The sequence below is a fragment of the Chroicocephalus ridibundus genome, chromosome 2 (assembly GCF_963924245.1).
Source record: "Chroicocephalus ridibundus chromosome 2, bChrRid1.1, whole genome shotgun sequence".
In the NCBI taxonomy this organism is placed as follows: Eukaryota; Metazoa; Chordata; class Aves; order Charadriiformes; family Laridae; genus Chroicocephalus; species Chroicocephalus ridibundus.
The window spans coordinates 62,981,461-63,004,395 of record NC_086285.1 but is presented as its reverse complement, the minus strand read 5'-3'; the positions used below and the strand labels follow the sequence as shown (position 1 = coordinate 63,004,395).

General features: G+C 38.3%; 1 protein-coding gene across 3 annotated transcripts in view; it reads left to right on the top strand.

Moving 5' to 3' along the window:
* The window catches only part of SLC9A3 (solute carrier family 9 member A3), a 59,410-nt gene that overhangs the window by 19,952 nt on the left and 16,523 nt on the right, over positions 1-22,935 (top strand). For all 3 annotated transcript variants that reach the window (XM_063325697.1, XM_063325698.1, XM_063325699.1), the window contains exons 2-8: positions 6,975-7,277; positions 13,994-14,154; positions 16,193-16,271; positions 17,084-17,261; positions 18,134-18,354; positions 20,301-20,503; positions 21,325-21,414. In XM_063325697.1, the coding sequence (XP_063181767.1) occupies positions 6,975-7,277; positions 13,994-14,154; positions 16,193-16,271; positions 17,084-17,261; positions 18,134-18,354; positions 20,301-20,503; positions 21,325-21,414 (1,235 nt within the window). The remainder of the gene's footprint in view (positions 1-6,974; positions 7,278-13,993; positions 14,155-16,192; positions 16,272-17,083; positions 17,262-18,133; positions 18,355-20,300; positions 20,504-21,324; positions 21,415-22,935) is intronic.

Below are 22,935 nucleotides of genomic sequence, written 5' to 3'. Positions count from 1 at the left end.
TTCCGATGACTCCACAAATGTGAACTCAGATTGAAACAGACAGAGAGAGCTGAAGTGAAGGCTGAAAATAAGGGGCTTAGTTTAACAAACCAAAGACAAGCAACAAAAAGAGAAGGTTTCTCTCTGTGCTTATACAATAGGAAATGAAGGATTTGGTATTAAGGGAAAAGGACTATTTAAGAAAATTGATATCACTGTTAGAAAGGAAAATGGATATAAAATAGCTGTGAACAAGTTCAGGCTAGCAATCAGAATTAAGTCTCTAACTATGCGATGAGGGCTGCTTGTGTGCATTCACATAGGCTTAGCTGGAGCAAAAATCATCCAAAAATTGTCAGATCATTAAATGTTGTGGTGTGATAAGGAGAGTCTGGCTACACAACCAAATAGCTCTTCTAGTTCTTATTGGTCATAATTAACATTCCTAGATCCTCTGTGCGGGCTACATAAGCAACTGTAATTAATTGGAAGGTATGCCTATGGCTATGCACGCAGGAAATGCTGCGTTTGGTAATGCAGCAAGGGTAGAAAACTTAGGTAGTCAAGTCATGAAGGAGATCTTAAAAAAGAGATCCAGTACAACTCAGGTCAATGCCCAGGGATGTAAAACTGGCGTGATGTGTGAAAATAATAAAGCGTCACAGAGATGGAGCAGAAAATGAAAGACGTATGAGTATAAAGAAATCAAGTATAGCAAGTGCAGGAAGCTTATTAGAGAACTAGTAGGTGGGCAGGACTGCTGAGAAGTAAAGGGAGCCATAACAAAAGATAAGAGAAATATAAATACAGGAAACTTCATTACACAGGAAATTGTGTCAAAAACCTTCTCTTAGTAGAAGAGTGGAGTAAGTAGAAAGTGGACTTATCAGAAGACCGTGCTCTTGAACAAATATATGAAATAGATAGCAATTAACACCAAATACTTAAGGACAAGTAGCAAAATCTCTGGAGAAATTTGCAATTAAAGCTGCAGAAGTATCAAGAAAGTTGCCCATCAGACAAGGTGACTTAAGCATGGAAGAGAGCTACCCTTCCTTAAAGAAAAAAAAAAAAACGAAAAGAAAAAGGAAAAAAAAAGTAAAGAGAGAAACACTAAGAGTCATTATTGTTAAGTAATTTTTCTAAACAATTGCAACAGTGAAGTTTCCTAAGGAGTTTGTACTGTTTCAGAAACATTCACTATTAGTCTGGACCAGGTGATGCGCAGAATGAAACCGACATACGTTGCCCTATCATGACAGGGCACCACATAAAGATCAGTGTTTATATGAGAATATTAGTAAACCGGGAGTTAGATGTAACTTTAAAACAGCGATTGTTCAGCTTCTTTTTCGATATTGGGGAGGTCAGACTATCTGGATCTCCTATGTATACAGCTTAATGAGAAAAAAACTGTCAAAGGCTAAGGGTCAAAAATAACCTTTTAAAGGAGTTTGCAGAGAAGCAGGGGGAAAAAAGAGAGAAAATACATGGTTCTCTCTGCCCCAGCATCTACACACAGTTCCTACACCATGAATGCTGCAATCTCTGCCCAGGGGCTTGCATAGGCCACATCACACATTTCTACAGAACTGATGCTTCTTTCTTCACATGGCAAATGCAGCTGGTTAGTCTGAGCTGTGATCCACCAACTGGCTGCAACTAACGCGTGGAGATATGGAGCAAGAGAGTGGGCAGGGATGCATTCCTTTTAGAGATGGTGGAAGCAAAATGATCCCTTCTTGAAAATGTATGCTCCATATTATGTTTTAGACGACGTGACCATTCCCTAGTCAGGTAGACCAAAATAATCAGAATTTCCAGAGGCTTTTGGACTGCATTACTGCCCAACTACACTTGTCTCATTTAGTTCACAAACTGGTATTCCATTATACTTCGAGCTATAATACAGGCAAGGTAAAGCAGATTTTTTTTCATGCGTGCTATTGGAATATATTTCAGACTTATGATTTTTTAAGTAATGACATACATCTGCAGAAGACGCTACTGAAAAAAAAAACCCATCATGCAGAAAGGGTAAAAATAAACAGTTTTTAAACAGAATTCCCCCTCTATAATGCTAAGGAGAACACGAACAGGTAGATAAGATAAGAAACGAAAATTTCTTGCTTGCCAGTCAGAGTCCAACTCCTAGAAGATGTTTAGTAGAAAGATTTTCCTTTTGGGCAGAATATTCTTTTGTGGAATTCATTTATATCTTCTCTTAAGCAGCTTCTATGTTGTGCCATTACAGGAATTTTATTATATAGTGCCTTGGAGACATTATTATTTGCATCTCTGTAAAGTAAATGTAAAGAATCCCGAAGAAAAGTTTGCAGCATTTTGCTCTCACTTCGGTCAATGGCAAGGATTCTCACCAGTTACAGAGAATCAAGTTTTGTATTTCAAATTAGAAGCGCTCATGGCTTGATTTAATATGACAACTTCATCTTTATAAATGAAAATTTGAAGTGAAGACTGAAAAATAGACTAATAGCATACTATTGGTGCATATTTGACCCACTAGCAAAAACGCATATGGTAGACCCCACACCTGTCACAAGTAGTCGTAGGAGGACCTGAGAAATATTTGTAAATTTGTATCTATGTTTTCATGGGAACTATGGAAATGATAAGTATGAAAAAAGAGGTTGAAAATCTCTTAATAATCTAAATTATTTTGTGATTCCTTGAATTTTATCCAAAGATACATAGAAAAGAAACTTTGAGAATTACTAGCATTATTATAAGTCAGTTCTTGATTTTTCTGCTGACATGTTCCATACTGTGAATATGCAGTAGGCTTTGTGATTTACTGGGACAGTGATATTATCTGAAAAAATTATTTCAGTGTTTTTGGGGCCTTGATTTTACGCTAACAAAGTTAATGGAAATTAACTTTGGAATTTATTAATGCAAATAAATTTCCATTAACGAAGTTTATGTTTATACTTTGTAGAAAGCTTCAAACTCAGTGATGCTCAGCTTGAATTTAAACACAGTGTACCCACTAGCCAGTCCAATCTGCTTTCAAGACAGGTTTAGCATGTACTGAATGGAAGATATATATTTAACTTTTTCACTAATACTGTGCCTAGACATATGTAGATGACTTCTAAATTGAAAATATTAAAATTTATAGATCACAAGATTGGCCTGTGCACTGTTATTTCTTTTATGTCATGGACTGGCTACAATTTTTCTTTGCTCTTTCCCCTCATTAAAATATATACATGCACTTTTCATTATTAACAGCAGTGAAAACAGACTTAATTTCGCCTCTGGGTCCCTCACAGGGTAATTTATCTGAGCACCACTGCATGCTATCCTTCCTGATATTTGTAGTTTCTTTCACAACAGAATCCCACTAAACTCCTTGTCCATTATTGCTGGATTGTATTTACTCCTCAGTCACGTGAAACACCTAGTCATGCTAGACATTCAGAGGTAATTAAAGCTTCCAAGTCTACTTTGTCATGGGGACATAATTCATTTTGTGGGACTATTTCTGGTTTTCTCCTAAGTAAGTAAAGGCAAACTTTATGAAATGAATGTACTATCATACGTCACTTTGTAACACACCAAGAATGTATTAGGGACATAACTTCAGGATAATGAATTGTAAAAAAAACCAAAACTACATTAAGAAGTGAATTTGTAATTAATTTATCATCTCTATCAAATTCTATAAATGTAATAACTACTCATAATGTACAATCTTGATTGAATATATTTCATGTACATAGCCAGGAAAAATAATCAATCACTGTTAAGTGCAAATATGAACTAAAACATTAATCTTAGTTCCAATTACATTTTACTCTAAAGCTATTTCATTGAATTTCATCAGTTATGGTATTTTCCTTTTGGATATTTCTATGTTTATAGACACTAGGATTCTGCTGATCATACTGTATACTATCTGCCTGCAGAGTTACCTAGCCAGTTACCCTAAAACAAATACAGTCTGGTGTTCAGATTTTGTTTGGGCCAAATGCAAAAAAGACAAGAGACTTCTCTAGAGCCCTATTTCGTGCAATAACTTTGCTGTCCACAGCCTGCATTCCTAAACTAACAGAGTAGAAGAATTTATTGCTGATAGTTTTAAAATCTTGTAAAATAATCAGTCAGTTGGATTTAAAGGGAGCACAGATAGATATGATGTAGCTGATTCACTGGGAACATGCAGCTTCTAGAAGACAGTGTTATAGCCAAAATCAGCTTGGCTTCTGAGTACTCACCGGGAGAAATTGTTTTGGGTTGTAAACGTAAGAATTCTACAGAATATGAATTTTTATCTGGACATCAGTTTTCTTTTTCCAGATGTCTGGTTCTGAAAAGTCTTCATAGGTTTATTTTAAAATTCTAACTTTAACTTCTTGTAGTCATAGCTTATCTGCAAACCTAAGAGTAGGAAAAACAGACTTGGGTTAGTAAGACTAGCTCAGCAGCATTCATTTTCAGGGATAAGGAGATAATCCCTACTCTGTGAGGTGATAAATTAGTTGATAATTCACTGACTGGAAATTCAAGGAATCAAGAATGATCAGTAGGAAAGACTTCTGAGAAGTTAAATGCTACAATTTCACTTGAAATAGTAACCACTTTTTCTTTCTTCATTTAATTTTTTCTTTTTTTTTTTTTATGCAAACCCAAGGGATTTTATTATAAAGAGAGGAAGCTAATTGTGAAAAAACACAGTGTTTGTTTCTCTGAAGTGTTATTCAGCTATTGATTACATGACACAGATGATGCAGAAAACTGGCATGGTTTAGCCAACTTCACTGAATGCAGTTTGCTTCCATGTGTGATTGCTGTTGTATTAATTCCACTCTGAAGCTCTGTTCTAACATGGCTTAGTTTTCACGTCTTGTCTACAAACACTTAGAAACATGTACATTCATGCTCATTCTTGGTACAGGCTGGCTGTTCTCATGTTTTCTATTCTGATGAGGCCATGGAGGTTATGCAACTAATAGGAAACATCTTACTGTGGTACTACTATAATGATGGGTGATGCTTCTAACATTGACTGTGTAGATGCAGCCAAGACAAAGACAGACAGTTCGGGAACGGGGCCCTTAAAACACTCTAAAATGTAACTAGTAAATGTTTGACTAGGACAAATACTTGACTGGGAGGAAAAACAATGGTCTTTCAGTAAAGTAACCTGGTCTAAGATCTCTGCATAGTCATGGGAAAGATTCTTCCACTATACCTTAAAAGGCTGTAATTCTTAATGATGGCTTCTTGTCCAAACTAGTTTTGAGCTAACTTGCATTAGTGTTGTAAAAGTTTCAACACAGTTCTAGACTGATGGTCAAACAGGAGAAACTCGGTGGCTTTTAGTGGAATTTTCTTCCTAAAGTGAAACTCACATTTTCAACACAAAGCTATACAAGTAAAATCCCATTTATTGGCCAGTATCACAAAGTGCCAGGGTTCAGACCATCTGGGACACATCAATATTTAAGATAAACTCAAGGAAAAGCTCACAGAAATACCAAGAAAGTCAATTAGCACACCTGTGCTTATTATCAAACACCCTGCAACCTCCTCCTTTTTCATGTTGCAACTTGCTTTGTAGACTTGACTTCTCTCTGCTCTTCTGTTTTTTGGTGTTTTTTCTTTTTTCTGATACCTAACAAGTGCACTATAAATATATGTTGCCTCATATATTTGCTGTCTTACTTGTCTTTCTGTCACCTTGAACAGTATATTTTTTCTGTCTTGGCCTCGCCATCTTTCTGTCTCTTTAGATTCACCATGGCACTCTGTAATTTTCTCTCCCTCTAATTATTTCCTAGTTTAATAGTCTTACCGCACCATCCCATTACATGTTTTTCTATAATAGGTACCATACACCTTTCATCTTTATTAATGGATTTGACATACTACTGTAAGATACAGATTGTATGACACTTTATACAAAAGAAAGCAGCCTATTGCTGAATCATTTCCCATGAATATATCTTTATATAAAAAAGGCACCATTAAAGCCCCCGTTCCTCCAGAAAGCCTCTGAATTAACTGAAACGTTTACTAGGGAGATTTTGAGGAAAAGGCCCCAAAGGGATCTCCTGTGAATCCGCTTCTGCTGCAGGCTACGTTATCGTACAATATTCTTCATGAATTTAAAAAGCGTTGTCTTGAAACTAGTTCTTCTTTGAGTATTCTTCTCTGCCCTGGTTCCGGCGGGGACAGGGTTAATTTTCCCCATCTCTGGCAGGGACAGAGGCATCCCATGCGGTGCGAGCCATGCCCAGCCTGGAGCCGGGAGCTGCCGGGGGAGGGGGCGGGAAGTCGCCGCTGGGAGCGGGCGGGGGCGCCCCGGCTGCGGCCGGTGAGCGGTGGTACCTCACCGTGTTTGTACCTTCCTCTGCCAGTGGCGTTGGTGGTGTTTTCTTCTGCCCTTTGCTGTGCTGCTGAACTGCCTTTGTCTCAGCCCACGAGTTTTGCCTTTTTCTTCCCATTCTTCCCGTGTTGGGGGGAAGCTCCAGAGAGCGGCAGGTGGTTCTTTGTTGCCGCCTGAGGCTGAACCACTGCATTCTCCCATCCTCCAATAAACCTGCTAGTATGCTGATCATTTTTAAAGACAAATGTTGGGAGGTCAGAGGTGTATTTTTGGATACAGAGATAAAGTCATACATTTCCAGCATTTCTACCATTACTTTTCAGTCTTGCGCTTACAGCTTTGCACAGAACACCATCTTTCTCTAAACAGATCTTTTATGGAGAAGATAATCCAATAAAGGAAATAAATGTCATGGAATATTGGTTTCATATAAATTGAAAATAAACCTTTTAATTTTATTTTATTTTATAAGTGGCTGGGTTCTGATACTGTATGTATCCTATGCATTCCATGCATGCTTTTAGGTCTAATAACAATGAAAGCAGGAAGTTTGTGTGAAGTTGTGTGAACCAACAACAGTTGGTTCTCACATTGTTTCTCCATTCAAATTCTGACAAATTATTTTCCTCTTTCCTTGCAGTTTTCCACTTGTCCCACAAAGTCACTCGTGTTGTTCCAGAGAGTGCTCTGCTGATTGTTCTTGGTCTCCTCCTTGGTGGCATTGTATGGGCAGCAGACCACATTGCCTCCTTCAAGCTTACACCAGATTTATTTTTCTTCTATCTGCTGCCCCCCATTGTTTTGGATGCTGGATATTTTATGCCAAACAGATTGTTCTTTGGAAATCTTGGTTCCATCCTTTTGTATGCTGTCATTGGGACAGTCTGGAATGCTGCCACAACTGGTTTATCTCTCTATGGTGTCTATCAGACAGGAATAATGGGTAAGTTCGATCTGTGAAGGCAAAATTGTGAATGTTACTGTATCCCAGCTGTTAGATGGGTGATACTTTACAACTTAATTCTTTTCAGCAGAAAAATACAATTTTATTGTGAAAAATTTGTAATACTTTTACCAAATTTAAGAATTATCTGAGAAATCTTCTCTGAAGCAAGCACAAATGGGATTGAACCTGTGTCTCTCATACTTCCCTGCTCTAAACGTTTGCATACACTCTCAGGATAAAGCTCAGGATTCATTCTGCTAATGGACATCTGGGCAAAAATATACTCTGAAGGGTTTGTTTCTTTTTACTGTGATAGAAACCTTCCAAGTTATTGTGAAATGGAACTGTCTTCCTTCAGTCAGCTTTAATATTAAGTAAGCAATGGTTGCTGAGTGGGTATGTAGGCATGACACATCTCTATTCTACCTCCTGTGGCTGGAAATTGTAACTGAAGACTTACAGAGCCGAGTAGCAAATGTAAGACACGCTCTCTCTTAGTTATACTACAATATAAGCTCAGGGGGCAGCTAGAAGAGGCACAGAACAGCAATTCTTAGTCTTCTCAGCCGGTGTGGCAGGCACACAAGATATGTACTGCCCCCTGAAGAATAATAATTCACATTGTATGTGGGTTGCGTGTGTTTTGAAACAGACATCCTATCTATGCTTTTTTAGTGCCTGTACTGAAGAAGCTCAAGATCAATTCTAGGACAAAATTCTCTTAGGTTAGTGAGTTCTAGAAAATACTTACAGGGCACATCTGGGTGCTGCTGAGAACAGCACAGGTACAGCGTGCTGCTGTGCCTGTGCACTCTGGCCATTTGCTCTTGGTGACCTTGGATTGAATGAGTGGCTCCAAGACTGCAAGGGGTATGTTGTGTTGTACAAAAGGCTCAACAGCCAGTCATGGCCGTGTTCTCTAACCACAGTGGTGCAAAGTTGACTCAGAGAAATTTACCGCAGGCTTCCTTTTCAGTCCAGATAAAAAGAGTGCCTCAAATGTCAGAAGTTGCAGATGTTGCAGAGAACATTTTTGTGATAAGAATGAAACTATTAGCTGATTATTGCAGAAGATAACATAGTAGAGTTTTCCAGCCTCAAAACTTATCTCATGGTCCAGCACAGGGAAGTAGCAGAATTTGGGGCTAGGTTCTTTGAAACTGAGCATAAGATTGGGATATCTGTTCCATACATTTTAAGGGAAATCTGTGTTGTCCTTTGAAAATCCCAGTCTGAAAGAAATAGACCACAGGCTTGTTCATATGAAACTCATATTACATAACTGCAGATGTTTGTGATATAGGCATCTATGATGGACTGTCATGGTTTAACCGCAGCTGACAAGTAAGCACCATGCAGCCGCGCTCTCACTCCTCCCACGGCGGGACTGGGGGGAGAGTCAGAAGAGTAAAATTGAGAAAACTCATGGGTTGAGATAAAGACAGTTTAATAAGTAAAGCAAAAACCGTGCACACAAGCAAAGCAAAACAAGGAATTCATTCACTACTTCTACAGGCCAGTCAATCTCATCTCTGTGCCTGGCAAGATCATGGAGCAGATCCTCCTGGAATCTCTGCTAAGGCACATGGAAAATAAGGAGGTGATTGGTGATGGCCAACATGGCTTCACCAAGGGCAAGTCACGCCTGACAAATCTGGTGGCCTTCTACGATGGTACTACAGCATTGGTAGATAAGGGGAGAGCAATAGACATCATTTACCTGGACTTATGCAAGGCATTTGACACTGTCCCACATGACGTCCTGGTCTCTAAATTGGAAAGACATGGATTTGATGAGTGGACCACTCAGTGGATAAGGAACTGGCTAGATGTCCACACTCAAAGGGTTGCAGTCAACGGCTCGATGTCCAAGTGTAAACCAGTGACAAGTGGCGTTCCTCAGGGGTTGGTACTGGGACTGGTGCTGTTTAACATCCTTGTCGGTGACATGAACAGTGGAATTGAGTCCACCCTCAGCAAGTTTGCTGACGACACCAAACTGTGTGGCGTGGTCAACACACTGGAGGGAAGGGATGCCATCCAGAGGGATCTTGACAGGCTTGACAGGTGGGGCCATGCAAAACTCATGAAGTTCACCCAGGCCAAGTGTAAGGTCCTGCATCTGGGACATGGCAATCCCAGGCACAAGTACAGGCTGGGCGGAGAATGGCTTGAAAGCAGCCCTGAGGAGAAGGAGTTGGGGGTGTTGGTGAGTAAGAAGCTCAACATGATCCGGCAACGTGCGCTTGCTGCCCAGAAAGTCAACCACATCCTGGGCTGCAACAAAAGAAGCATGGCCAGCAGGTCAAGGAAGGTGATTCTACCCCTCTACTTTGCTCTCATGACACCCCACCTGGAAACTGCGTCCAGCTTTGGAGTCCTCAGCACAGGAGAGACATGGACCTGTTGGAGTGGGTCCAGAGGAGGGCCACAAAAACCATCAGAGGGCTGGAGCACCTCTCCTATGAAGACAGGCTGAGAGAGTTGGGGTTGTTCACCCAGGAGAAGAGAAGGCTCCAAGGAGACCTTATAGCAGCCTTCCAATACCTAAAGGGGGGCTATAGGAGAGATGGGGAGGGACTCTTTATCAGGGAGTGTAATGATAGGCTGAGGGGTAATGGTTTTAAACTGAAAGAAGGGAGATTTAGATTAGATATTAAGAAGAAATTCTTTACTGTGAGGGTGGTGAGGCACTGGAACAGGTTGCCCAGAGAAGTTGTGGATGCCCCAGGAAGCGTTCAAGGCCAGGCTGAATAGGGCTTTGAGCAACCTACTTCCCATTGGCAGGCAGCTGATCAGCCATCTCCTGGTAAGCAGGGCTCCATCACATGTAACTGTTATTTGGGAAGACAAACACCATCGCTCCAAGCGTCCTCCTCTTTCTTCTTCTTCCCCCAGCTTTATAAGCTGAGCATGATGTCATGTGGTATAGGATATCCCTTTGGTCAGTTGGGGTCAGTTGTCCTGGCGGTGTCCCCTCACAGCTTCTTGTTTTATAAGTAACAATTTTTCTTTAGAAGATGCAAAGGTGACAGCTCAGATGCAGACACTATTGACTTTTATAGGAAGATACGATGTTTTATGTGCTTTCAGCCTGTAGGCACAATATATTGCATCCACAATTTCACATTTATAGTTAAACACAGGTTTTCAGCAACAAAAAAGATGACAAAAGGATATTGCTATTGCAACTGATTGGACAAGCATTTCTTTCTTTAAATATCCAAGCTGCTTAGAACAATTTCTAAGTAAAAAAACTGGCCAAAAATATTTTATTAACATCCTGTTCTGTGAAACACAATGAATGATAATTACTTTAAAAAATATGGTGATAAAAATCATTAAAGTGAAAGCATTGACCTCTTTATGACATGTGAAATGGAAAAGCCAAGTGTTTTTCAAAAAATTTTATTTTAAGTGAAAAATCAATTTATCTCTTGCTCTCCTCTTGCTCTTCAATCCTTAAACAATTCTCAACTAACTGTAAAAACTGGATTTGATGGCTTCATGTTTTGCTTCATCATTATTCAAATCTTTCAGTGACAGCATATACTAGAACTCTGAGCTTACGGTTAAACAGGAGAATCAACCCCTACCGCAGGTCACAGCTAAAGCCCTACAAGCTAAAAATAGGGACATTAACAAAGGCAAATAATAAACTGATGTGCCTACTGAATTTAAATGTTTGGAATGAGCATTAATTGGTATATTGTGGGGACCTGTATTTACCATCAAGACATATTATAACCTACTAGAGTTCTAATTTCAGCTCTGGAAAAGGCCAGAGAAGCCTGTCCCCGATTCAAACTATGTCATTCTCTAGCAAAGCTAAGTAGGACTTTAAAATATCCACATGACACATACTTACTAATCCACTAAATACATTGTGTTGACCTCCAAGATGCCAGCAAGATCTAGCACCACACTTTGTGAAAAGCCTTGCTGTTGTTACTTGCTGAAGATAGGAGAATGCTGAGTTATTCTATTTCTAGAAGAGTTCGTAGCAGCCTCTGGTTGAAATTCTATGGCATATAATTGTTTCTACCCAACTTTTTCTACAACTGGAGTGAATAATGCCAAAAGTAATGTCATTAAAACATAGGAATGTAAATCCCCTACAGACTAAGATGAACAAAAACCAAATTACTTCCAACTTTACCATTGAATGGCCTGTAGTACTGTCCATCAATATGAGCGCATAATCCAAATTGGATTACATAGATTTCCTAATAAATAAACTTAAAAGCAGCTCTTTGTATTCAATATCCTTATAGATATTATAATTTGCAGAAGAAAAAGTGAGAAGGTGATTATAACAAAGAAATCCTTCTTTAGAAGTGAAATTAAAAGATCAGCACCTTAACTAACAGCCATACCAGTCTGCTTTCACTGAATAGGAAGAAATACCTTATCCTAAATCTTCCTGGCCGATTGCACCTAACTGTTCGCCATCGGCTTGAGAACTAACACATGCAGCACTTCTCCGCGGAGTAATTGTGGTTGTGACTAACACTTAGAATTTCCTGTACGATCTAGGTCATAGCGACAACACGCTGAGTGTGTGTAGAAGTCTTAAACTGGTCCCAGCAAATTTACCTTGCTCAGCTGTTACTGCTGGCAGCTAGTCACTCCCGAATCTAGTGAGCTGGAGGAAGCAATGGTCATGTATCACTTGGAAATCACTGGCATTATTAGTCTATATAAAAGTCTGATTTAGAAACCCCATGCCTCTTGGCACTGCTTTGTAGGAATTATAGATGTGTCCTAACCTTTCCATAAATATTTGCTCACTAGCTTTGCAAGTCTTCAAGGAATGTACCAATGATTATAATTGGTAACACATAAAAAAGATAAGCAATCTCAGTGAGCCAATTTATTTTAAAAGCTTATGTTCTATTGTACCCTGGTATCTGATAGTTATTGTCATTGTGTTCTCCTTGAGCATGGCAGAGAAGGACAGCATTTGGTGGAACCATTATTTAGGTTCAGGTTCAAGGCTGTTCTCAGAACTTTTCGCACAGACATCAGCTCACTGCTTCGACCCCTCTCTCACACTAAACTGGGCAGATTCAGCCCTCATTCACAGCCCAATATGTCCAAGAGTGAACAAGACTATTTCTCTTTTTGAAAATATAAAGTAGTTACATGTCTGTGCAAACTATGAATTTCTGTTTTCAGGGCCTTACCAAGGTCCCTATAAACTGTGTGGAGAACACTGTAGATGCTCTGATTGGCAGACAGCAGCTAAGAGAATATGTACTTCTGCAGCTCCCCCAGATTATTGGCCATTGTCATGTACAACAGGGTGTTGTCTACTTCTATCCCATGTAAGTGTCCTTCTCTTGAGTAAATATGCCCATGCCATTTGGTATCAAAAAATATTTGCAATCTAGTTTCTGTTTCAATTACCTTCCGAGCACTAAACATTCTGAATTTGAAAAACTATCTCGTAAGAGTTCTTGCTAGAGGAGTGGCCGTGTTCTGGAAGTACCTTACAGGCAATATTGATCCTTTGCTACGGCTACTGACTGTCATTGTCTGACTCACACTTCCAAATCATTTAATCAGATGGATTTCTCCCTCACCTGTAGAAATCATGCCTGATACAACTGTCTATTAATTTGGGGCATGGGCACTGTGTCCTAATGAATGAACTCTCAACATATTCCTCCTTTGCTTTTTCTCATATACTGTTTGGCTTCATCACATTTTAGTGAACCTTGCTTCCTCCTCCATCCATTAATGAACACAAAGGGAACTTTGTTCTCTACCCTTTCAAAAATCTGTTCCCCAGAAAAAGTGACTGGGACGCCACTCTTGATTGCATGAAGAGGGTAAATTTTGCAAGGTATTTAGGAAGCTGAGCAAAGCAATCTTTGTATCTCTCCCTTTTACTTTTAAAATGATAGTGATGCTTGTCTCAGTTTGTTTGCATAATTGAAAAAAAAATCTTAATAATGAAAAGAAGAATTAAAAATGTAAATAAATACTGGGTTAGTTTGTCACCAGAGTTTTGTAGTTCCAAAACTTTTGAAATCATTGCCAAAATTCCTAAGGGGCTACAACACAAATATGTTGAGGTAGATTTTAGTCCTTCGTCTCTTTTTATGGTCCGCTTGTGAACAGTTTAACAGTGGCCTCTTGAATCACAATTTAGGAATAAGTGGCTCAACTGGACCTGTCAATGAATGTCTACTTGAATAAGGAGGCCACAAGTGGTGTTTAACTGCACTGAGTGCAGCTAAGCCCCACTGTAGCAGTTCTTAGTGACCAAGAGTCAAATTTTGCCTGCAGCATGAAGTATTTTGGAACATTTACTTCAGGAGTACTGTTATATTCCTCTTACCATTTTGTCAGTTCTCATTTATCCTGAGATAATTTACTCAAGTTAGATAAACCATGCTACACACAAATAGAAAACCAGTTTTGATCTGGAAATACTTATCTCAAGTGCCTTGCCATTAGAACAGGACTGTACTGCTCCCAGAATCAACTTTGATCCACATGGGCCCTTCTGGATCCAACAAACCTTGCAGGATACAAGATGACACAATGCAGAACTTGTTAAGTAGTTTCTGTGCCATGCTGTCCAGTTGATGTCTTAGGATCCCTATTTTCAAGGATTTTGCATTATCTCCAATATCAGAGTCTGTCATTACTATAGATAATACAGAGCTGACTCTGCTTATAGTTTGTTTGCTTTGCTTTTGAAGGCAAACTGAATACTGGACTGCTGGACTTCCTCCTGTTTGGCAGCTTAATTGCTGCTGTGGATCCTGTAGCTGTTCTGGCAGTGTTTGAAGAAGTCCATGTCAATGAAGTTCTATTCATCATTGTTTTTGGAGAATCACTTCTGAATGATGCTGTAACTGTGGTAAGTAAATAATATATCCCAAAGTCACCCAAACTCTGGAGGGTTTCCTCTGAAGTTTATTTTCCACTTAAGTGAATTACTGTATCAACTGTGCATATCTACTCATGGACTAATGTAGCGTAGCTCACAGTGTTCTCTGTCTTGCTTACAAACAAAGATTAAATGTTTGAGTATGAAAGCTAGTTGGAGCCCCTAAGCCACATAAAAATATACAGTCCTGGGTTGGATGAGCACTAGCATGGATGAAGTTTCAAGTGTGTGTTTTATTTGCCTTTGCTGTTGAAGTATGGCTTTCATGACTTACTGAAATTAGTTCCAGGGATTTTAAGCCTTTCTTTGCTGCTGTTTTTTAATGCACATACTCTTTTCTGCATATTTCCATTATGCCCATAATTTATATGCATACCTCAGATATATTGACAGTGAGAGAATAAGAATACTCGCCAAAGTACTTATACCTGTTCCCTCTCTTTTAGTTCAATCAGATGTTTATCAAACAGATATAAAACAAAAACCCAGTTTGGGAAAAACTGTGGGACATTTTAGAAAGTTTCTGACTTGGTTTGGGGTTTTTTGGTAATGTTAATTTCTGGGTTTGTTTGGGTTTTTTTGCATTTAGGAAGAAAAGAAAAACTTAATAGACTTTACTGGACTTAAAGCAATCACAAATTTCTACTGATGTTTTAATTTTAACTGAAACACTCTTTCTTTTCATGCAAAATTTTTCTCAGAATAGAATAGTCAGTAGTTTTGTAGTGCAGTGCTAGTGGGCAGGGACACAGAAGTCCTATGGCAGAAAGATGATATGCAACTGAGTAGCTATACAGCTTCAGTTCTCTTCCTGGATCATCTGTTCCTGCTCCTGCGTATCTCCAAAGGAGGGTAAGACATGTTCACAAAGCTCAATGACTAAATTTTTTGTAACCTAGGCAGCAAGGCACTACAAGGTCACTGGCAGCAGCCTAACTGAAGATGCCATTTGGGGCCTCCAGAGAAACCTAACTGCCCTTAGATATTAGTCTCATTAGGACTTTTGAGATATTACCAGAAACAAATATTAAAATAAAACCTTGATGAACTCAAGGATCAACTTGAGTTGATCCTACTGGCTTTCAGAAGGAAAGTAGGTTTTTTTACTGTGAAATGAATACAAGAACTCACTTTATATACAAAAGAAAGTTTGACTCTCTGAAGAAAATCCAGAATAGAAGAGTAAGCACGATCAAGAGTCAGAAAGTAGAGCCTATGAGAAAGTTTGAAACAATTGGAGTTCTCACCTTGAAAAAGAAAGAGTGGAGGACAGATGAAAGTGGATGATGTAGTATTCTCTAAATGTAAAGGTGTAGAAGACTACTGTTACAGAACAAAGTAACCTGTATGCCATGACTGGGGTAAACATGATAAGAATTAACCAGCTTAGCTGCAACAAGGAAAGCTGAGAAAGCCTCCAGCTCTCCTTCATCACTGGAGGAATTAAGAATAGATTAGACAGGCATGTGTCAAGAATGAGGCTCATACAAAACTCCTCAGGCAGGGGTATGAGTAAGATGAATTCTTTACTTTCAGCACTGTCACTGTTAGGTAATTATTTTTAAAGCTTTAGTACAATTATTATAATTTATTCTCTTTTATGTTCAACTTATTTTACGTATATTAACCTATTCCAATCCAATCTTATTATTAGCATATTATTAAGTATCTTATTTATCTTATACAGACAATTAAATAAATCTGCCAAATACCTGGATTTTAGAGTAAGAAGCGCTTTAGAAAAAACATCTAGATATACCAAAGCTTCTTATAGACATCATATTGAAATAAGAAAAGTTGCTTTTTTTTAAGACTTTTTGTTTCTTCTTGCTCCACTGCATTTTTTCCATTTGAAAAATTCAAAAATCTCCAAAATCTTCTCCCTCCAGATAGAATTTCCTTCAGTCACACATAATTTCAGAATTCATAATGTTGGGGCCCATAATGGGACTATTTTAATAGGCTTAATTCAGAAGCAAACATTAAGTTAGTCTACTTTTCTTTTCAGGTGCTGTACAATGTGTTTGACTCTTTTGTTACAATAGGTCCAGCGAATGTGACGGGGATTGAATGTGTCAAAGGCATAGGTGCGTAGAATTGAATTCTGTATCACACCATTGTTATATATATGCAGACTTTTAAACAAAATATTATGATTATGCTATCAGTAACTGTTATCTTTCAGCCAAGGATCAGCCCTTGTCACTCTCATTCCCACACTCCTGTGGCGTAGACAAACAACTGAAGAAAATAACTAAGTTAATATTCCTGAGTATTTGGGAAACTTAATCAGATTTGTTTTCTTCTGAGGAGGCTCAATGGATGTGGAGTTCAGGTGTTAAGACCACCAAACTTGACAGCTCTGCATATTTTCTTTGTATTTTATAACACGTCCTTAGTTTCCGCCTATGCTTTCCCTGCATTCCAGGAAAGTTGAGATTGCATATGGGCGTTCTTACTCCTTATCACTGATTGCCATCAAGTAATGTTTGACAGTGACAATTAAGAAATGTTATTTACCTAAAAATTTAGTCACTATTTCCCATTCCAAGCATGACATGATTTATGAATCAAGGTTTTACCAATGACTTTAGCATATTCTAAAACATGCTTTTGGAAAAGCATTTGTTTACAGAACATGTGAAAAAAATTGTTCAATAGTGAGTTTTGAATAAGCCTAAAACAGTGAGACTTACAGAAAGTAACCTTGGGTTTTTTTCTACAGAATGCTGCATTCGCATACCAAGTGGTCCAAAGCAATTCATCTTGTTGCATTTTAGAAATAATTTTTGACATGTCCTCCAAAATTTTCTCTGATTTGCTGGCCATACAATAGAAGAGGACTAGTTCAAACCATTATATTTCTACCACTTAAGTTGTGTTTGGTTTTGTTTTTCAGTGTCATTCTTTGTGGTGAGCGTGGGGGGAACACTGGTTGGCATTTTCTTTGCATTCCTGCTCTCATTGGTCAGTCGTTTCACCAAGCACGTGAGAATCATTGAACCGGGATTTGTGTTTATCATTTCCTACCTGTCCTACCTCACAGCAGAGATGCTTTCTCTTTCCGCTATCCTTGCGTAAGTCTCTTTTTATTACTGCCTGTGAAGGGGCTGAGAAAGGAATATGGTTTTTAAAAACATTGCAAAGAAAGAACTAAATTATATAGGACAGCAATAGAATATGACACTCATGAAATTTATGCTGACTATTACTATCTTCACACTGCAGTAGATTATAGTTTGCAAATACTGTCATTCAGCCTTGAAAAGGAATGCAAGTTTTCCAGTATCTGCTGTGCAACATGAGAACTTCCTTTGCAAAATACAGACTTGACTCTTGGCTCTTTGTGATTAATAATTCTTCAATAACTAACAGTTGTCCATTTGCATTGACATCTTTCCCTATAATTTGTAATTGAACTAATATTTTTCTAAGGCATTATGTGAACGTCCGTTATTTGCTGCTCTCACTGTCTTGACTAGCCTGTTAAGGTTTGCCTAAACCTTGCCTGTTTTGGCTCTGTGGTCTTTCTTCTTTCAGTATCCATTGATTCTTGACTATCTTTCTTCTCAGTTTTGCTTGTTATGTTTGTAGATGCTACAGTGAGTATACCCAAGATCTGAAAATTTTACTGCAAACAGATCATTAGTTTATGTCTAATGTAAACAAGATTTTAAATTTTGCATGTAAAGCACTGCAATAATCTGAAGAGAATTAAGGTTTGTTACGATCTAATTAACTGCTGTCTTCAGACCTCTTGTGATCAGCTCAGGATGAATGTTTGAGATATGCTTTTTACCTAGATTAGACTCCACAATGACTCCTGAGTGTATTTTTTCTTAGGCATTAATGGTGGGGTTTTATCACTGTGTGACAGACAGATGGAAATAATATTAAATATTACAACAAATGTTTTCTGAACAATTGCTTCTTTTTTTTTTTTTTCTAGGATAACTTTCTGTGGCATCTGCTGTCAGAAATATGTGAAGGCTAACATCTCTGAACAATCTTCTACAACTGTAAGATATACCATGAAAATGATGGCCAGTGGAGCAGAAACTATTATCTTCATGTTCCTGGGAATTTCAGCTGTAGATCCAGCTATCTGGACTTGGAATACAGCTTTTATTCTGTTGACACTGGTCTTCATCTCAGTATATAGAGTTATTGGTAAGGGGACAATCTTCTTCCTGTCCTTGCATTGTATTGTTGATGCAATCACATATTCTTTTGGAAAAAAAAATGAAAAAAAAATATTTTGAGTTCTGGATTTGTTCCTTTTAAACTATTCCATTTATTTGGTTTGAATTTGTGGTTGGTTTTGGGTTAGGAGGGTAGATCTCTACAGTAAGCTTCATCACATGCTGAAAATATATAGTAGGATTTCACTTTTGATGATGTGTGAGGATATGACTAGCCCAGCAGTTAACATTAATCACCCAGTTGCTAACCTTTGTTGACCCAGCGCATGGTATTGGCAAAATCTCCCAGAGAAATGGACCTTGTTTTTTAACTTGCAGCCTAACAAAATATGTGAGTTCCGTCAGCTATATCTTTCTTTCAGCTCTTTCAATTTAGTAATAAAGAGATTGTCTTAAGCTAATTTTATGGTCAACTTCAGCTTTGAGACACACAGTGATGTAAGACTATATATAATTACACCACAGATTCTCTGTCTTAAGAAATAATTCTCAGGGGCTGGTGGAAAACAGTAAATAAGACTGTGGCCGGTAGGGATTATCTACTGTCAATTTACTGTGTTTATATAAGTTTGCAAACATGTCAAAATACCAATGACGATTTCCCCAAATATTGTTCTACTTGTTGTAGAATTGTTCTACTATTTAATCACTGTTTTGTGAAATAGAAAAGGGGCTAACTGGAAAAAAAGCACAGAATGATGTACTGCTAGACAGTAACACATAGTGTCTTGGTGTATGTACTTACATCTGGGAATAAATTGAACAGGTTTATTTGCCCGTTTGTCTTGAATCAAATTCAAATAAAAGGTAACACATCTATATAGCTGGCAGTTTTCCCCAACTCGGTATTCTTATTCCGTCTGGAGATTCCTGGGTTGAATGAAGGGCCTAGCCCCATGTCTTCCTTTCTAAATAGTCTGTAGCCACCTCTCAGTAACCACTGATGCGTGTGAGATATTTAAACAAGTTTTCAGTATTTTGACTTTGTCACTTGTTTTATTCCCAGAATGAGTGATTAACAATCCTGTAACGAGTGTAATCCATAAGTAAATACTAAATATTCAGCAATAACAATATGCCTCCATTAAAGTAATTGAGCTTAGAAATTGATAAATTACTGAAGACCTGATGATATTGGGCCTTATGTAATTGCAGCTCTCATACCCTTGGAGGAGTCAGAGCGGTGGCATGAATTAATTTTCAAGGTCCTCTCCACCAGAGGCCTATATATACAAGACACTCTTCCTTCAGCACAAGTTCGAAGTTCTCCAAAAAGAGGAATATCTATTTTGTACTGGTTAGCAGTCCTGGCCTGCTGAGTGGGACACACGTGCTGCACCACTCTCAGGAGCAGTGAAGCTGTTTTCCTTCTCTGGGAGACATTGTGATTTCTAGAGCTTTAGTTCTCCTGCAGCAGGGAGCATCTCACCTGAAGACAGTATTAGCATAGCGACACAACCCTTCATAAGACAGTGGCATAAATGTCATTTTTAGTGATTTGTAAAAAGTACCACACTTACTCCTTAAATCAACACTGTTTCAACACACTTCTCTTCCTATTAAAAGACTCTGTGCATATCACTGACTATGGTGCTAGAAATTCTATTATTTCTCAACGGAGAATTTCAAAGGTCAGTACATCAGAATTTCACCTGTAGTGCCTATGTCAGAGGGCAGCACTCTGAGAAGAGCTGCTGGCTCAGAGAAGCTTCATCTAATTCCTTTGGCTAAAGATAAAGAGTAAGGTACCAAGTGGGTCTGCACTCCTTGGCAGTGTAGAAAGTGGAGGGAGAAGCAGATGGTGTAGAGGATTTTTATGAAAGCAGACTGGTGGTACTGTTTCTGTTATGCACGGTTGAGATATTGACATTTCATAAGAGTATTTCTAGACATGCTGGCATTTGTTTTTTATAGGTGTGGTCTTACAGACATGGATTCTTAACCACTACAGAATGGTCCAGTTGGAGATAATAGACCAGGTGGTGATGTCATATGGTGGACTACGTGGAGCAGTTGCTTTTGCTCTGGTCGTACTTCTGGATGACAAGAAGGTGCAAGAGAAAAACCTGTTTGTCAGCACAACTATCATTGTTGTGTTTTTTACTGTTATTTTCCAGGTAATTCAACTTCTTAAGCATGCTTCTTGCAAGGAGAAGGAGTCCCCAAAAGTACCAACTGCTTAAAGCAGTTCTCAGCTGAAGGTTGCATATTGTTTCACTGAACTGAAAGCATAATTGAATTTGTAATTTTAGTAACAAAGATCCTATTTTATGTTTTCATATGGCACCGCAAGGGACAAAACACAATTTCCTCTGTGCTAAAAAATGTTCAGTCTTAGCTGCTTGGTATTAATAGCACTCAAGTTAATATCAGGTTAACATCCTTCACTGCATGTGAATAACTATAGGGAACAGTCCTTTTTATAGGCAAATACAGTCATTAAGCTGATCCACCTGAGCCTAAGTCCTTGTTTTAAAAGATGACAGTAAGCAGTGGGACAAGAAAGTATTTAGAATCCAAACAAAATAGCACTTTCTGGATTAAAAAAAACAACATTAATTTAATTGGAGATATGCCAGTATATACCAGCTTGGATTTTTTTCTCAAATTTATTATAGAAAGTTTAACTGTGGTCACAAACAAAAATATGTGCAGAAAACAGCAAGTTCAATGCTACAGGAAACACTTTAACACCTCCACTGCCACATTTTTCTTATAGGAGATGTATTTTTCTACTGGTTGGTGTCCTTTCAAACCTTTATAACAGAAGCGGAGGGTATTACCTTATTTTATTTTCTAAAGGGGACAGAGATCAACTGAGGAAGTATGAGAACCAGCACATAACACAGAAAAATGCTCTATTTCTCTTTAACAACCACCAGCTGTAGGAAAGCCTAAGATAATTCCTATGTATTTCGTATCATGCTTCAATCCTTAGGGACTGACTATCAAGCCTCTGGTACAGTGGCTGAAAGTGAAGAAAACTGAACACAGAGAGCCAAAACTGAATGAGAAACTTCATGGCAGGGTAAGATATTTTTAAACACAACTATGGTGTCTTTTTGATTTTTACAGAGTGCCTTAAGAAGAAAAAAAAATAGAGAAAATTTATTTTTGAAAGGGAAAGGGGAATCAAATTTCAAATGCATAATCCTTCAAACATTTTAAAAGTAGGCTGTAGTTTATCTTTGGGTTGAGTCCTGTGAGGGAATACGCAACTGAAGGTTCTGGTCTTTCACTTGAGAATTCAGTGGGGCTGACAGTACTGGGGAAGCAGCACGACTGGAATATGCTTCTTTCTCTTCATCTAAAAGAGGAGGACATTTGATTGAAGATCGCTAGGGCAAAGTGTGTGGAAGTTCATTTTTCCTTCTTAAATATTGTTTATTTGTGGATAAGATAGGAAAGCAGGCTTTGTAGCCTGCATATTACATAGAAAGGTAGTCTGCTGCCCAGTGCAAATGTTACTTATACACTGAAATTCCAGGTTAACGTTGATAGTTTTAGTTCAGTGAGAATGCTGTCTATGCACCTGCATTTCTTTAACGTTTTAAAAGATTTTGAAACGTGATCTCTTCCAATTCAGTTTCACACAACATTGTAAAGTTTTTGTTCAGTAAAAGAAAACATACATTTTCAATACAAATATAGGCTAAAGGACAGAAGCCCGTAAGACATCTTTCATGGCCTTCTTTAATTCACAAGCTTTTCAGATTTACACAGGTATCCTGCATTGAGTATTTTAACATATTCTTGTAGGAGCTTCTAATCTTGTCTGTTCACATCGGAGGTTACCTGAAGTGAATTAACAACTTAATGATGGACAGGGTTGGTTTCTGGGGAATTCTCTTACAGAGTACTGAATAAATGCGTTATGCTTTTGTTATCCAGCAATTCAAATTTCAATTTCCGTTCAAATAATTTACTATTTGAAAATTAGGATTCTTCCCCCAGGTGAAGAAATACAGTCTGTCTACATTTATGGGATATAGCTTTACATGTCAGTTAGTAGTGCAGGCCGAGCAGTAATCTTAATCCTAACGCTTTGTAAAGTTGTATGTACTGATTCGCCACTTCCTAGAATATTCTAGCAGATATTGTTCCAGGAGGCACAGTGCTCCTAGAACAGTATAAATTGCAGCCTTCAGAGAGAAGGAGCACTGTCTGTTCTCAGCCAGTAGGAGGGAGACAAATTAGTTATATCATTTTCTCCACTTCCATGTCAGATATCTCCTGAGGCAATAATTAATATTATATTCAGGAATAATCCATATCACCCATTTTGTTCTAAACCTAGCATGCTGTATATTTTGCAGTAATCACTCCAATGTTCAGAGTGAAATGTTAACAACCATATACAGAAAAAGACCAAATTTTATCTGCAGCTGCCTTGGTTTGAGTCAAGAATTATAAATCTCAGGATTTCTATCAGCCATCTAATATACAGAGTATGAGATTTTTCCCTAGATATCAAAAGCATGGTGCTTACTTCTACTGTGAGGGAAGTATGGAGTCCTGAAACATCTAAAAAGAAACACTAGGGAAATTT